Raw genomic sequence first — 15497 nt, 5'->3', positions numbered from 1 at the left:
TGGTGCTGGGTCCTCTGACTGGACACGTTATGGGAAATGAGGTAAACTAGATGGCTGTTTCCTTTATATCTTTTTTTACCGCAAAAGAAAAAAGGATTTCTAAAAAGTGATACACAATGCTTTAAAAACCAACTTCTGTATGTCTCAGAGCTACAATGAGGAAAAACTACCGCATATTATTTTATTCACTAAATCTTCATAGATATGTATCCGCATCCCTCAGACCCATCTTTGTGTCAACATGGGTATGTCAGCTGCCCTTCTTCCTAGTCTCCCGCTGGGACCAGGGAGCTCCATGTGTCACCCCCAGCGTACTCTTCATATCTTACCCTTGTCATCCATACAGAAGAAGCCTTGGCCACATTTATTCTCTCAGTAAATATTACCAACCCGGGCACTGGGCAAAATGCCCTCTCTGAAAAAAAATTAAAAAGCGGGGGGGGGGGGGGGGGCGGCGCTCCCAGGCCCTCAGGGATTCACAGTGGTACGCTCCCAGTCTTGCTCTGGGGCCCAGCTAAAGGCAAACTTTCAAAATACGTTTCTTTGAGGAACCACATCCACTGGTGGTGCATGGTTAGCAGAGGTGATCAGAATTAGATGATGCACAGTGGTGCCTTATGTTTTTGTGTATTGTTTCTCCTGTCAGGGAAACCTTTTCACTTTAATTTTAAACTAAGTTATACTCTATAAAATTGAAAAGGTTTTTTCCCAAATAACTGATCTATAACATTGTCACTGTAACATCTCAATTGTCACCAGAGTAATAAGTATAAAAATACATTATGGGTGCAATAAACCCAAATTCTACAGAAAAAAGATTGAGTTAAGCCAACCAAGGCCTTGCATGTGTGTGTGTGCCTCTGCATAGGGGGGTTTCCCAGGTACATGTAAACCCCCTTACACACACACACACACACACACACACACATATACACACGCACACCTGGGTATCCATACAAATCTGCCCAAACACCCTGCCATGCATGGCCACTTGTCTCTGCACATTGAACCTCTACTGATGATCAGGTCTTGCCTAACCCTTACAATGAAAAAACAGTCTGAAAGCACATCTCACCTTTCCCTCCTGCGTGGGGAGGCTTTTGGCACAGAGTCCCTGGTGTGGCTGAAAGATACGTCCCGGGTTGGTGGGGATTCGCTGGTTTCGGGTGGGGAATCACTGGTTTCAGGTAGGGATTCACTGGTTTCTGGTGGAGTCATCTGTTGCCGTGGCACCAGGAATCCTTCCCCCAGAATTATTCAACAACAAAGGGATTATGAAAAATGACAAATGCATTTTAGTAGGAAGGCCCATCTACCAAAATTTAAAATATATAAGCTTTAAGAGTTTGCATGGCAATTTCAAAACATTTTTAGAGTACCCAAGTTATAAAAATTATATTTTAAAAAGCTCTGGGAGGAACATGAGTGTTGATCACCTTATAGCCTAACCCAGCCGTGGGCAAACTACGGCCCTCAGGCCGGATCCTGTTTGAAATGAATAAAACTAAAAAAAAAAAAAAAGACCGTACCCTTTTATGTAATGATGTTTACTTTGAATTTATATGCCGGGATCCGGTCCATCCTTGCTGTTTCAAGGGACCTGGCATATATGGCATACTGTTCTTAATATGTTTGGCTCACCTTCTTGGCACTGTGTTTTAACCAAGGTCACCTCTCTGAGAAAGGTTGTTTCCCCAGGTAGGGATTTTCCCCTGAAGTTAGGGAGGGAATAAAACCCCTTAACTAAGTGCCAGGCGGGTAATTAATCACTTTAACTACGAACAATCATGCTTAAGCTACATAATCTTTACTCCCTGGAATGGAGATAAGAAACGCCCTAACCTTTGGAATAGAGATTGATAGAGATTGCTGGGCAGGGGGAGCTTGGGCTGGGGGCTTTCCTCCACTCAAGTGAGGAGTGGGCTCAGGAGGCAGGGGCAGATACCCTGAAGAATACCAGCCTTGGAGAGGGGCAAACTTTTCTGAAGGCTGAGCAGGCATTTTGATTTCAAGAAGTAACAAGTGACAGGTGAAAATCAAAGATGACTGGCACCAATTTCCACCACCCCTCCAAGCGGCCACAACCCTGTGCTGAGGGGGAGGAGGTTGTCTGCCAATGTTTCCCCAGGGCAGTGACCTGTCAAAGGCCTGCAGTTGGTGGCCAGTGTGCATCCTTCAGAGTGCGAGCAACAGCAGAGAACCTTAGACACAAGACCTGACTGAGAAAGTAAGCATGGTGCTCTCAGAGCAAAGATGCGGCAGTCTGAAGAACTGCCGGGAGCCGGTCCATGCTTGCTGTTTCAAGGGACCTGGCATATATGGCATACTGTTCTTAATATGTTTGCTCACCTTCTTGGCACTATGTGTTTTAACCAAGGTCTCTGAGAAAGGTTGTTTCCCCAGGTAGGGATTTTCCCCTGAAGTTAGGAAGGGAATAAAACCTCTTAACTAAGTGCCAGGTGGGTAATTAATCACTTTAACTATGAACAATCATGCTTAAACTACATAATCTTTACTCCCTGGAATGGAGATAAGAAACGCCCTAACCTTTGTAATAGAGATTGATAGGATTGGAATCAACTGGTATAAATACAGATGTAAGAAGACAGAACGAAGAGAGACAGAACCTAGGCACAGAACGTTCTCTAGAGACAGAAGAACTTCGCTGGAGAGAACATGGCAAAAGATCCTGGACAGGAACTGGCCTCAGAACCTAGAGACAGAACCTAGCGAGAGAACATGGCAAAAGATCCTGGACTGAACCTGACTACAGAAATTGGCAAGAGAACCTGACTAGAACCTGGTGACTGAACCTGGCTGGAGAACCTGGAGACAGAACCTGGCTGGAGAACCTAGCGAGGGAACTTGGCTACAGAACCTGGCTGGAGAACCTGGCCGTAGGAACCTAGCAAGAGAACATGGACACTGAACCTGGCTGGAGATCCAGAGCAGAACCTCTCTGGAGATCGAGACCAGAACTTGGCTGGAGATCCTGGCTAGGCTGCTGATCAACTGAACGCTGTCTCCGTGTCATTCCTTCTTCGCCGACTCCGTCCACACCTTTGGGGACCCCTGGACCCGCTGGGGCTGGACCCCGGCAAAGAACTCCACTTCATTTTGGAGAAGTGACCTTGTAATTAAAAACTAGAGGCCCAGTGGATGAAATTCAAGCACGGTAGGGTCCCTAGGCCTGGCTGGCGGTCAGGGCTGATTGGGGCCTTCCAGCTGCCAGCCAGGGCCTCCCTTCGTTCCGCACCGCCCCCTGGTAGTCAGCGCATGTCATAGCGAGCGATTGAACTCCTGGTCTCCCCATTGAACTCCCGTGGGGACAATTTACATATTAGGTTTTTATATATATATAGATAAGTTAGTAGGTCCAGCTGGGGTTGCTCAGTGGTTGAGTGTCAACCCATGAACCAAGAGGTCACCGGTTCAATTCCTGATCAGGGCACATGCCCGGGTTGTGGGCTTCATTCCAGAAAGGGGGCAAGAGGCAGCTGATCAATGATGCTTCTCATCGATGTTTCTCTCTCTCTATCCTTCTCCCTTCTTCAAATCAATAAAAACATGTTTAAAAGATAAGTTATTAGTCAACATATTTATCACTTCTATATTTTTCAATCATTACGCTCCTCTGAACCACTTTTACTCATTAGCATTAACTACATGAACATAAACACTACTTTCCTTCAAAAACCATTTTGCCTCTGCCAACTGCACTGACTGAATTTACCCATTTATTAGTGTGCTTCATTACATCCCCATTGAGCCCTGAAAATGACCAGATATTAATGAAATGTTACAGCAAGTGGAAGACAAGTTGCAAAGGTGAGGTTAAGGAGTCTCTGCAGGCCCACCTGGTTGAGGCGCTCTGCTTTGCGCCAAAGCTCCTTTCCGATCTACTTCTTGCCATTTCTTAACCAAAAAACGTAATCTACAAAAAAAGATATGAAACATTGAAAACTAGAGGACAACAGCAATGACAAAAGCAATGAAAATCCAGATGTGACCAACAGCTGAAAGGGTTTTGGCGGCCAATTTCACCAGGGCAGCAGATACTGCACAGTGACAGGGTAGCTACTTCCAATCCTGTGCACAGGGCCCCTTCCCCACCCACTCCCAGTCCCATCCAGCCCCCATGGAGGCCCTGCCTTGCCCCAACCCTGACCACTCCCAGACACCCAGCTTGGGGTCTCCCAGACTCCAGTTCAGAATCAATCTGCAACACCTGCTCCTTCCACTACCAAGACCACAAGCCAGTGGGTGGGGTGTTGGGGTGACTGGAGGACGGTGGTATGGGCATTAAAAATGCTGCTGCTTGCCCTGGCCAGTGTACTTCAGTGGTTGGCGTGATATCCTCTATTACTGAAAGGATGCAGATTGGACTCCCTGTCAAGGCACACACCTAGGTTGCAGGTTGGATCCCCAGTTGTGGCACATACAGAAGGCAACTGATTTTTGTTCTCTCTCACATCAATGTTTTCCTCTCTCTCTCCCTCCCTTCTCCTCTCTCTAAAATCAATAAGCATACCCTCAGGTGATGATTTAAAAAAATGCTGTTTCACTTAGATGATTCTCCCTCCTGGACAGGAAGGCTGGAGGCGGGTTTTGGATCTGTTTACCTGCCTCCATCCAGTGTCTAACCGGCTATCTGGCATGGCTGTGGTCAGAACTCAGAGGTGAGGGGACTAAATGCCCTGGGGCTGGAGGAAGCCTCCCTCCCCACCCTGTGTGGGACTTCCACCCATTCTGTAGCACAGTCTGGAACCAAACAGCCTGTCCTACAGACAGAGACCAGCATGCACTGGACAGGGCACCTCTACAGGAGTCACAGAGCTGCACAGTTCTTAGTGGGATAACCATTTTTAGAAATTCAGCAAAATTAAAAATTATAAAATAAAATGGATCTCATCACTATTAATTTTGAAATGATCAAAATCCCCAATCAACTAGAGAGTCACAGCCCTGCTCTAACAATGACACCCTGTGCACACAGTGGTTGGGGAGAATGAGCAATACCTCTGGCTGGGGGTTGGGCAGGGCTGGGCTAAGCAGACACACAGTGGAGGCTGAAGATGGAGGGCCCCTTGCACCCTGCAGTAGGCTCTTCCTCCCCTCCCCAATCCACAGGCAAAGGCTGGAGAGTGCCTGTGCCATAAATGGCCACCACCCTGGGTGGATCACAGATGTGTTCTTATGCTCTTGGCCCCTATTATGTAACACATTAAATTTGACTAAGATATAGGAAACAAATGTGAAGAAGTGAAATGCAGTTTTAAACTTGATCAGACATGCCGGTCATCAAAAACAACCCTGGCAAGAGACCCATTAAGGGGCAAGGCATTGTTTTATTATAAAAAGGCACCCTTAAATATTTTCTTTTTAGAAAGTAAGTTTTGCACATTATGATTTCCTGAAGACAAGTGTCATCTGTATTTTCTTTAAGGTCAAGTGCCATTCATCTTCAAAGAGAATATAACTGTAGAGTGTCAGAGACTAAAACCACTGAAACGTGCCTCCCACTTGTGAAGACAGCAGTGGCACACGCCTCCTATTACCTTGAAATGGCAATCACCACCCTGACAGCTGTTCGGAACCTGGTGAAAGGCCGGGATGTGGTGATTTTCCTATCTGCTTTGGAAGGAAACACTCCTAAATGAGCGATCATGGAGAGCGTCTCTTGTTCAGAGTCCTGGAATCCACCGATCAAAAGTAAAAGATACTTCTTCTGATAAATCAGAGCTTTTCTAAAGCTCTCTGCTCTCAAATAATGCAGGTACAATTTTTCCATCTAAAAAAAAAAATTGGAAAATTTAACATAGAACAGCTGTCTTGCTGACAAATCTGTAAAACATGTTTGCACTGTTGTGCTTTAGAAAGAACCAGATCACTTTTCCTTCAGCAAATCATTACACAAGTCAGCCGTGTACATCTGTCATCGGGAACAACTTGCTGTTTAAAGTTCAGTTTTGTTTAATAGACAAAATGTAGGCCACAAGTCCTTTCCACAGCATCAAAGCAGCCCCCTGGAGGGCGCCGTGAATCTGACCACTAAGCCAGGTCCAAACTGAGGCTGGGTGGGGCGTTTCATCATGGGTTCATGGGCGTTGGGGTGGGAGGAACCCCTCAAAGTGTTGGTGCCCATATCCTAATTTTTCCTTCATGAGAGAACCTATCACTTGTTCTACACATTGTCAAAAATGATGACAAGTGAATTTGTTCAGGTTGCAGAGACTTTACCTAATGACTCAAAGCATCACACATTTTGCCCCTACTCATGAGCACAGAAACGTGATGTCTACACAAAAGTAGGCCAAATCTCAAATGAAAGTTCATTGTCTTTAGCTTCCCTTATTTGTCATGACTTGGCCACTCGAACCACCATGTGGTCTTCTTACTGTGAACACACACACTTGCTGGCAATGATGCCCAGGCAGAGGAGGACCTCCAAGCCGTGAACTGTTTTTACTAGTTAAAAGCATCCTGTGAAAGGGTGGAGGATGAACAGGCAGAGTACAGAGGATGTTTAAAGCAGTGAAATTAATCTGTATAATACTGTAATGGTGAACACATGTCATTACACATTTGTCCAGACCCAGAGAGTGCACACCACCAGGACTGAGCCTGATGTAAGCTGTGGACTGTGGGTGATGATGACCTTATCAATAAAGTTTCATGGATTTTAACAGATGTGCCATCTGGTGGGGACACTGACAGTGGGAAAGACTGAGTGTGTGGGGCAGGGTGTATATGAGAACTCTCTGCCCCTTCCCCTCAACTTTGCTGTGAAGCTAAACTGCTCTAAAGATATAAAGTCTTAAAAACAAACCAAGAGCAGCATCCCCCCGATGCCTCTATGCTGCCATAGGAATGGTCTTACCTTGACATTGCGGGTGTTTGCTTCCTCCCTGGAAGCTGGAGCAGACAGTCCTGGGTCTGCAAGTCCTGGTGAGCTCTGCAGGACGGTCCTGTCCCTCCTCCTGTCTGACCTCTGCAACGACCACAGAGAGTGCATTACAGAGCTGTTCTCATAAAAACATCATGAGAAAATTGATCCCTCCCTACCCCAACTCTAGGAAAAAGGTCATGCCCAAACACTTCATTCCTTCCCCAGCTGTCCCCCAGGACCTCTGCAGGGTGAGGCCTGCCTTGGGCAGAGGAGAGCTGGGACCCTAGGAGGCTGGGTACAGGTGTTCCCAACGCTAGGACACAGGCCACACCACCATCTCCCTTCAGTATCTTTTCAGCAGTGCTCAAGTTGTTACGTGACATTATTAACCAGGTAATTAACACTTATGGGATGATTATTATATGCCATTTACTGAAGTATGATTGCATTAAAAACAAAAAAATCAAATATTTGTAAAATAATCCCAAATTCGAAGCTTTAAGCATATTGAAAACCCTCTGGTCCTAGAAATTAGAAGGAAGATACAATATCTAGTTCTGCTATAGTAGCATCAAATTACAGTCCTGGAGACCTCGGCAAGCACCCCACACAGAAGCCACTTACACAAAGGGATGGGCACCGCCAGAGCTCCAACAGGGAATATGCTAACAGAAGGAGGAGTCCACAGTGAGGGGAACAAAGGGGCCACCCACAACAGACATCGAGGCAAAAGAGAGCTTAAAGTACTCCCAGGGCCATATGGTCAGTGGCCTCCGCCCAGCAGTTTGGAAGAGGAATCAAAAGCCTGGTCACGCCACCTCACCACTGCAGAGCAAGGCTAAGAGGAGGGCGGGCCTGTGAGAAGAAAGCCTGAGTGGGTCCCACATATCCTACGAGGCAGGAAAGACCAGTGGTTTTCCTGGTTCTAAAGCACAGCTGGGTCATTCCTAGAAAAGACGCTCTAGGAACACATGTCATCTTGGACATGAAGGAGAATACTCCACCATACGCTTTCTGTCTACCTTTGGTTTTCTCATCAAGAATGTTCATTTCCACCATAGACAGTTTGGCTCAGTGGATAGAGCATCGGGTGGTGTACTGAAGGGTCCCGGGGTCGATTCCGGTCAAGGGCATGTACCTCAGTTGCAGGTTCCTCCCAGGCCCGGGGCCCTGGTCAGGGTGCGTGCAGGAGGCAACCAATTGATGTGTTTCTCTCACATCAATGTCTCTCTCTGTCTTTCCATCTCTCTTCCACTCTCTAAAATATCAGTGGAAAAATATCCTCGGGTGGGGATTCACAACAACAAAAAAGAATGTTCGTGTCTTAGTTTCTTTGTTAACTTTCATAAAGGAAAAAAGCACTCTCCTATTGACTGCATTTTAGTCCACACAAGCTCTTAGTCCACAATGGGGTGCCTTACACAAGGAACCTTGAAACACTTCCTGAGTTAAGTCCCAGAGAAGCAGTTGGGGCAGCCATCCTGGACAACACCGTAGCATGGTTAATATAGACGGTAAACACCCTGGGCTTTTATATTCAGAAACGAAACTTATGTCCACACACATCCTGTACACAGTGTTTATAGGAAAATTATTTTTAACAGTCAGAAACTGCAAACAACCCATATATTCTTCATTAGGTGAATGGTTAAATTGCGGCACATGCATGCCTCAAATGCAGCTTGGCAATGAGGAAGAATAAGCTATTAAGATCAACACCCAGGTGGACCTCAAATGCACCATGAAGGAAGTGAAGAGCCTTCAGAAACCACAGTTCCAACTTACAAGACATCCAATGAAAGAAAACCATAGGGAAAGGGGCAGAGCACAAGAGAAAACTCAGGTGACATCACACTAGTATGGGGCAGATTTTAACATATGTAAATTACAATAATTTGCACGAACTTTTCATTGTAAAAAAAGTGAAGAAAATCACACACACACACAAAAAACACCTAAAATATAAAGAAGAAAAAAATTAGGCATTCCAAAAATCAACTACACAAATCAGAAAAATTATAAATTCTTTTCCTTAGTTACAAGTGAAATAAAATTCTCATTTCATCAAATTATTTATTACATTCTTAAGTCAAAATTTCCGTTTGTTGACATGTATCAAACACCATCTTGGCCATGTATGAAAGTATGTGTACATGTGTCTGCCCTGTGAACCAGGCAGATAACCCGTTAAAATGTTAAATAAGATACTCTGGCCGTTAGGAAGGAAGGAGCCCAGAGAAGCTAACTATAAAGAAATGACACTGCCCCAGCCAGCCAGCCATAAGGAAGCCCAGCTCCTTTCACCCCTCAACTCCCGCAGGAGTGTGAGTGACATACACTGAGCGCACAGCCCTTCAGCAGGTGATGCTTGAGAGTCCTCTCCAGCCGGGACGCTGCTCTGCACAGCTCTGCCTTCTCCTGGGTCACAGTGCTGAGAGCATTAGTAAGAGAATCATTTTCTTTCAGCAACACATCCACCAGCTGGACCTGGACCTCTGCTGTCATTTTTTTCTTGAGAAGAAGAAAGCAAAAATAAATATATAGGATTTGTTAAAAGGCATGCACACTATTTGTGTGTTTTTTTAAAATTCTCACCAGAGGGTATTTTCTCCATTGACTTCTAGAGAGAATAGAAGGGGGGGAAGAAACATCGACATGAGAGAGACACATCGATTGTTTGCCTCCCGAAAGTGCCCCTACTGGGGCTGGGGAACCTGCAACCAAGGTATGTGCCCTTGACCAGAAATCGAACCCAAGACCCTTTGGTCTGAAGGCCAAAGCTCAAATCACTGAGTCAAACTGGCCAGGGCTATTTGTGCTTTTTATTGTTGGTTATTTTTAGGTATTATTTTAAATGTTTTTGGGGTTCTGTGGGAAGCCTGTGGAGCTGGAAAGAGTTGTCCATTTGTGGGACAGGAAATAATAAAAGTTTTCAAATCACATTTCTTTCCGATCCTCTATGAAACAGACTTGACACAAAATGGAGTTATATGACCAGAGCAGGCCTGTCACAGATACAATGTTCTTTGACACCACAAACAGGCAGCATCCAAGGTGACCACGGAACATCATGTGCTCATCCCTGAAGCCCAATGAGTAAGTCCCTTAAAACAGGCTCATTATCTTTTCTCATAATCAGAGGAACCTTCAGCCTGCGGCGGGCCCAGAAGGCATGGTGTCCAACAGACAAGAGGGCAAGAACACACTGCACCCATCCACTGACTGCGCTCAACGAGCACGTCAGAGGGTGAACAGGTCCAAGGGTGAGCGGGTCCACATGCATGCTGCTCTCAGGTAAATATCAAGATTTCATAATTTTCAGAGAACGCTGATCAGTAATTTGTATCAGCAACTTGAAATGCCTTCGATGTAGCTGATGGGGAGTGCAGTGCTCCCCGAGGCAGTCTTAGAGACCCAAACTGCTCTGGCTCTCAACACAAATGCTCAAGGAGCAGGTTGCGCGGGAGCACGACAGACCACCAGGCTGAGAGGCACCAGAGAAAGCGCAAGTGAGCACCTGGCCCCTACCAGACACAGGAGGAGGCACATGCTCACTCATCCAGACTGCCAACTTGAAAAATGAGAAGGAGGCAATGAGGGAGGAACAACCAGTCACAATAAAAAAGAAACCAGGCCCCAGGTGGCCAGAGGAGGCAGGCCATGGAAGCTGTCTCTCACCTGGAGGAGCTGGGTTCTCACCTGGGGAGAGCCAGATGTGCTCAGCTGGGACTTGAGGTCTTCTAATGTCCGAAATAAAGATGTCACTGCTTTCTCATTTGATGATGTCCAATCATTAACTGTCCTATAAAAATAAACATTTAAAAGGTTCATATGGATTCCAACCGACTGTCAACCAAGGCCACAAAGATGAGCTTGTGAGCAAGCTCACATAGACCACCGGTAGCATGCTTGCCAAGCATTTCATCAAGCCATGTTCTGTCCACAAAGGTGGCTGCTGGGAGCCCCTCTAGTGAGAGTGGCAGCCATGAGGCAGTGCAACCCTGAAGTGGACAGTCGGTAAAGCTCAAAAACCTCCGGCCACTGACCACTGGGGCTCCCTCAGCACTTCTGCCTCCTATTGCTGCTTTCTGCCGGGATCTTGTCCATTACTAGAATAGTGTCCTAAACAAATCTTTAGTGTTCTATCAATTAAACCCAACCATAGATGGAAAACTGTGTTTACTTGGTTTCTGTGTATTCAGAGAAGGGCAAATGTCAATATTAACTGTTCTGTTCAAACAAAACACCTATGTCTTGGCTAGTCAGCCATGAAACAAATTTTGGTAGCGTGAATGGCAGCCCCAGAGCCTCAGGTAAGACAGACATAGCAGATACTGGCTCTTCCCAGTTCAGTGGGCTCAGGTGGGAGCTGGCATCGGGTCTGGACTCTCTGGATGGTGAATAATTATAAAGGGGTGTGGGACAAGACAATATAAAAGAAACCTTAATTTTCTGTCATATTAGAATGCAGGAGAGTGCTGTCCGTAACTCATTTTTAGGTATTATTTTAAATGTTTTGGGGGTTCTGTGGGAAGCTTGTGGAGCTGGACGAGAAATAAGAGTCAGTTTCATTAAAACATGGACCTAAAACTGCAGGCACACCTAAAGCTCAGAACTGTTCACAGTGAAAGGTGCAGGGTCACACAGAACTTGCTGGTTCCCCGTGACTGACCTGTCTATGGTCTGGTTGATGAAGCTGGTCAGCAACCCTGCCGCACAAAGCAGCTGCTGCCGAATCGAATCCAGACCCTGCTGCTGCTCTCGGAGATGCTCCGACTCCGGGGACAGGTGCGCCGCCTCCCTGGCCTCCAGCTCCCTCATCTTTCTCTGAAGCTGCTTGATCTTGTGCTCGTGGCGCTGGCGCTGCAATTCCAACTCTCTCTGTTGTCAATGCAGAGCAGAAAAGACCATCACACACAGTCCAGAAACCTAGCTCTGCACCATGGGGCTCCGCCCAGTGTCGAACCCAGGGGCTGGGCTGCTCTGCCCTGCACACCACCCCCAATGGGACATCCACACTGGGCACTCCACATGTGACATGGGGTCAGAATAGCTCCTGCCTCGGACAGCACAATCCCACACTGCAGTCTCGGGGCTGAGGTTTTGTGCTTATTTCTGAGAATGGCCAGGCTTTACAGGCCCAAGGTAAGCAGCAGATACAAAGGAGAGGGGCCAGGACACTGACATACACAGGATGAAGCCTCACAGGCCCGAGTTCTAGTTCCCCATTATCAACATACATGTATGTGTACACATGAACACACAACATGCACAGACATAGAAGATGCACACGAGCATGCACACCATGAATCTGGGGGTGCCCTGGGGTCTAAGTGGGGGGAAAAACCCCTGATACAAAGCTCTCCACCAAGGAGGTGCTGAGAAAAGTCAGTCAGCAAGGATGCACTCACTGCCAAGCACACAGGACCTGCGTCTCCACTGGGAGTGACCAGAGAGGGCAAAGGCAGTGTGGCGAGGAGAGCGCAGGGTGGAAGGGCCTCCTCATGGGGAAGAGAAGTCTGTGTAACTGAAATGCGCAGACAAGAGCTTAATTCCACTTGCCTCCACAAAATAAGTGGGGACGCCTCCTGGCCACACTCTGACCACTCTCTGTCACACCTCCAAACTACTCCACTTTTCAAGATGTCTGGCGATAAAACACTACAACTACTGTAAAGATTCCTAATGGTATTTGAGCTGTAGCTCAGTAAAGCTGTTAAAAATATTAATTACTTCCCTCATATTAATCTACAAAAATAATTTTATAGTATTTTGGAATATGATTAATCCTTGTAGCATTTAGAAACCTAGAATTTGGTTCTTAGAAACACATTAATTTCTTAAGTGCTTCATGGCAAGCTAACTACTATAAAGACCAGGCCATTCGTTTTCATTATGCATTTAAAAAAACATTTTGTAATTTGCAAATACAGAAATTGTGAACGTTTTTTTTTCCCCTCCATGTTTTTAGAAATTATTTCTTAAAAGGCCGAAGTAAATGTCAATGCATGAGAAACAAAGGCTTTTGGTTGACATAAAATGTATCTAAAGTTAAGGCCCATCCGAAAAATAAAAGAGGTAACACTTCAAATCATCGTGTTATCTAAACCAAAGATACCACAAATAAATAAAGCTGTAGACCAATGTCCTGTATAGAGAGAGGCAAAATCCTTATCAAAATGCTAACAAACTGAATCCAGCATCATATAAAAAGAATTACACACCAAATTAAGTGGGATTCATCCCAAGGAATGCACGGATGGCTTGCCATATGAAAAGCAATGCAAAACACCACATCAATAGAATAAAATGCAAAAGCCATAGCTCTTAAAAGACACCATGAAAAACAAATCCAATACTCTTATGATTAAAAATCATAAAGATTGCTCAGCTGGTGCGGCTCGGTGGTTGAGTGTCGACCTATGAACCAGAGGTCACGGTTTGATTCCTGATCAGGGCACATGGCTGGGCAGGTTGTGGGCTCAATCCCCAGTGTGGGGTGTACAGGAGGCAGCCTATCAATGATTCTCTCTCATCATTGATGCTTCTCTCTCTCCCTCTTCCTTCCTCTCTGAAATCAATAAAAATGTGTTTTCAAAAAATAATAAAGATTAAAACAACTAGGAATAGAAGAGCATTTCCTCAGATAAAGGGCATCTCAAAAATCCCATCATACTTAAAGTGAAAGACTGACTGCTTGCCCTACAATCAGGAACAAGGCACGACGTCCCCTCACCACCTCCATCAACGCTGCACCATTAGCTTTGGTCAGGGCAGTCAGGCAGCAAGAAGAAATAAAGACACAGGATAGAAAAGGAGGAAGTAAAACTATGCCTATGTTAAGAGGACATGATCGTGTACATGGAAAATCGCAAAGAATCCATTAAGAAATACTGGAACTAATGAACAAGTGCAGCTAGGTTGAGGGAAACAAGATCAACATACAAAAGTCAAATGGACAGCTGTACACCAGTGGACAGTCTGAAGTAAAACTAAAATTGTAATTCCATTATAGCAGCAACAAAAATAACAACATATCTAGGAATGAATTTAACAAAAGAAGTGCAAAGCTTATCATCTGAAAGTTATAAAACATTGTTGAAAGAAATAAAAGACCAAAATAAATGGAGAGACCTTCTAATTTCATGGGTGGGAAGACTGAACATGGTTGAGGTGACAATACTTCTCAAAGAGACCTACAGAGTTGGTACAATGCCTATTGGGATCCCAATAGAAAAAGCCAGTTCTTGAATTGCGTGTAGAACTGCCAGGACCCCAACATCTAAACCGTGAAAAAGAACAAAGTAAAAGGCTTCCAGCCTTGCCACGGAGTTGCAGTAGTTACTTCTTCCAGCATAGGACTGACCAGGCCAGCCGAGCAGAGGGACCAAAACAAGCCCCCGTCCCGTGGGTCATCCTAACCCTACCAACGTCGCTGCTAGGCGCTATCATTGGCCGAGGGCGGCTCTCACCCGTTTCTCCTTGTCTCTCTGCCACTTCTTCCACTTGTCCGTGTCTGCCCGGCTCTGCCTTGTCTCCACTCTTCTGCTCATGTCCTTGAGTCCTTCTTGCTCTGCCAGCCTCGTGTGTAACTGCTCTAACTCTGCCTGCAGCTGTGTGGGCTTCTCCCTCTCCCTGTCCCGATCACAGCTCAGCTCTGGTTTGGGGGTCCGCAGGGCCTGCACAGTGGACCTCAGCCTGGCACTCACCTCCTTCTCTCTCTCGAGCTCTGCACAGCGCCTCTGCACCTCAGCCTCCAGCTGCTGCTGGGTGCACATGGCGTGCTGCTGCACTTTCTCCAGTGCTGCCTGCAGCTCCGCCACCCGGGTCGTCTCCTCCTTCAGCTTCCGCAGCAGAGCACGGTGTGCCTGTGTCTCCTGGTGAGCACAGGCCTCCTGTGCCCGCCGGCTCAGCTGCTCCGTCAGGACTCGCTCGTGCTGCAAGGCCTCAGACAGCTCCTGCGAACGGCCCTGTGCAGCCTCCAGGTTCCGGAGTAGCTTGGAGAGCCGGCTCCGCTCCTGCGCCAATAACGCCTCGCAGCGTGAGGACTCAATTTGCAGCTCCTTCTGAAGGTTGTCCTTTGCTGTCTGCTCGTGTTTTAATGCTACACACAGTTGATTATTCTGAGCGTATTGCTTCTCCAAAGATATTCTTAACTCCTGGGTCAGGGAAATGTAAGATGGAAAAATTAAAACTGGAGAAAAGTATCTAAACAGTTTTTCCACCCAAGTTTCTGTTGCTAACCTTCGACCAGCAATTATACCTTTCGAAATTTACCCTGTGGATGAAAGAAGTATGTATGGCTGACCCTTTAACCACGTGGGTATTCGGAGCGCAGACCTCTCTCGAAGACAGAAATCTGCATATAACCACAGTTAGCACTCCGCATATGCCAATTCCCAATACGAAGTTGACCCTTAGAACAGTGGTCAACTGAAAGAATCCACATATAAATGGATGCACACAGTTCAAACCTGTGTTTTTCAAGGGTCAACTGTATACTAACTTTTGTTACCTTTTTGAGTAAACACACATACACATCTTGGGTTCATTCTCCCTTCCTTAGAACCACAACACTGAGGACACTAAGAGGACAGACCACACACAC

The 15497-nt window shown here is 46.1% G+C and overlaps 1 protein-coding gene across 1 annotated transcript in view; it reads right to left on the bottom strand.

Annotated features, from left to right (window-relative positions):
• The window catches only part of PCNT (pericentrin), a 63226-nt gene that overhangs the window by 1135 nt on the left and 46594 nt on the right, over positions 1–15497 (bottom strand). Inside the window, exons 26-33 of the mRNA XM_081085518.1 lie at positions 14362–15048; positions 11562–11770; positions 10589–10691; positions 9227–9400; positions 6881–6991; positions 5559–5791; positions 3858–3934; positions 1076–1241 (exon numbers count right to left, since the gene is read on the bottom strand). Of these exons, the coding sequence (XP_080941644.1) occupies positions 1076–1241; positions 3858–3934; positions 5559–5791; positions 6881–6991; positions 9227–9400; positions 10589–10691; positions 11562–11770; positions 14362–15048 (1760 nt within the window). The remainder of the gene's footprint in view (positions 1–1075; positions 1242–3857; positions 3935–5558; positions 5792–6880; positions 6992–9226; positions 9401–10588; positions 10692–11561; positions 11771–14361; positions 15049–15497) is intronic.

The sequence above is a fragment of the Myotis nattereri genome (assembly GCF_964212035.1).
Source record: "Myotis nattereri genome assembly, chromosome: 3".
In the NCBI taxonomy this organism is placed as follows: domain Eukaryota; kingdom Metazoa; phylum Chordata; class Mammalia; order Chiroptera; family Vespertilionidae; genus Myotis; species Myotis nattereri.
The sequence above is the reverse complement of the archived record's forward strand: the minus strand, read 5'-3'. Positions and strand labels throughout refer to the sequence as shown.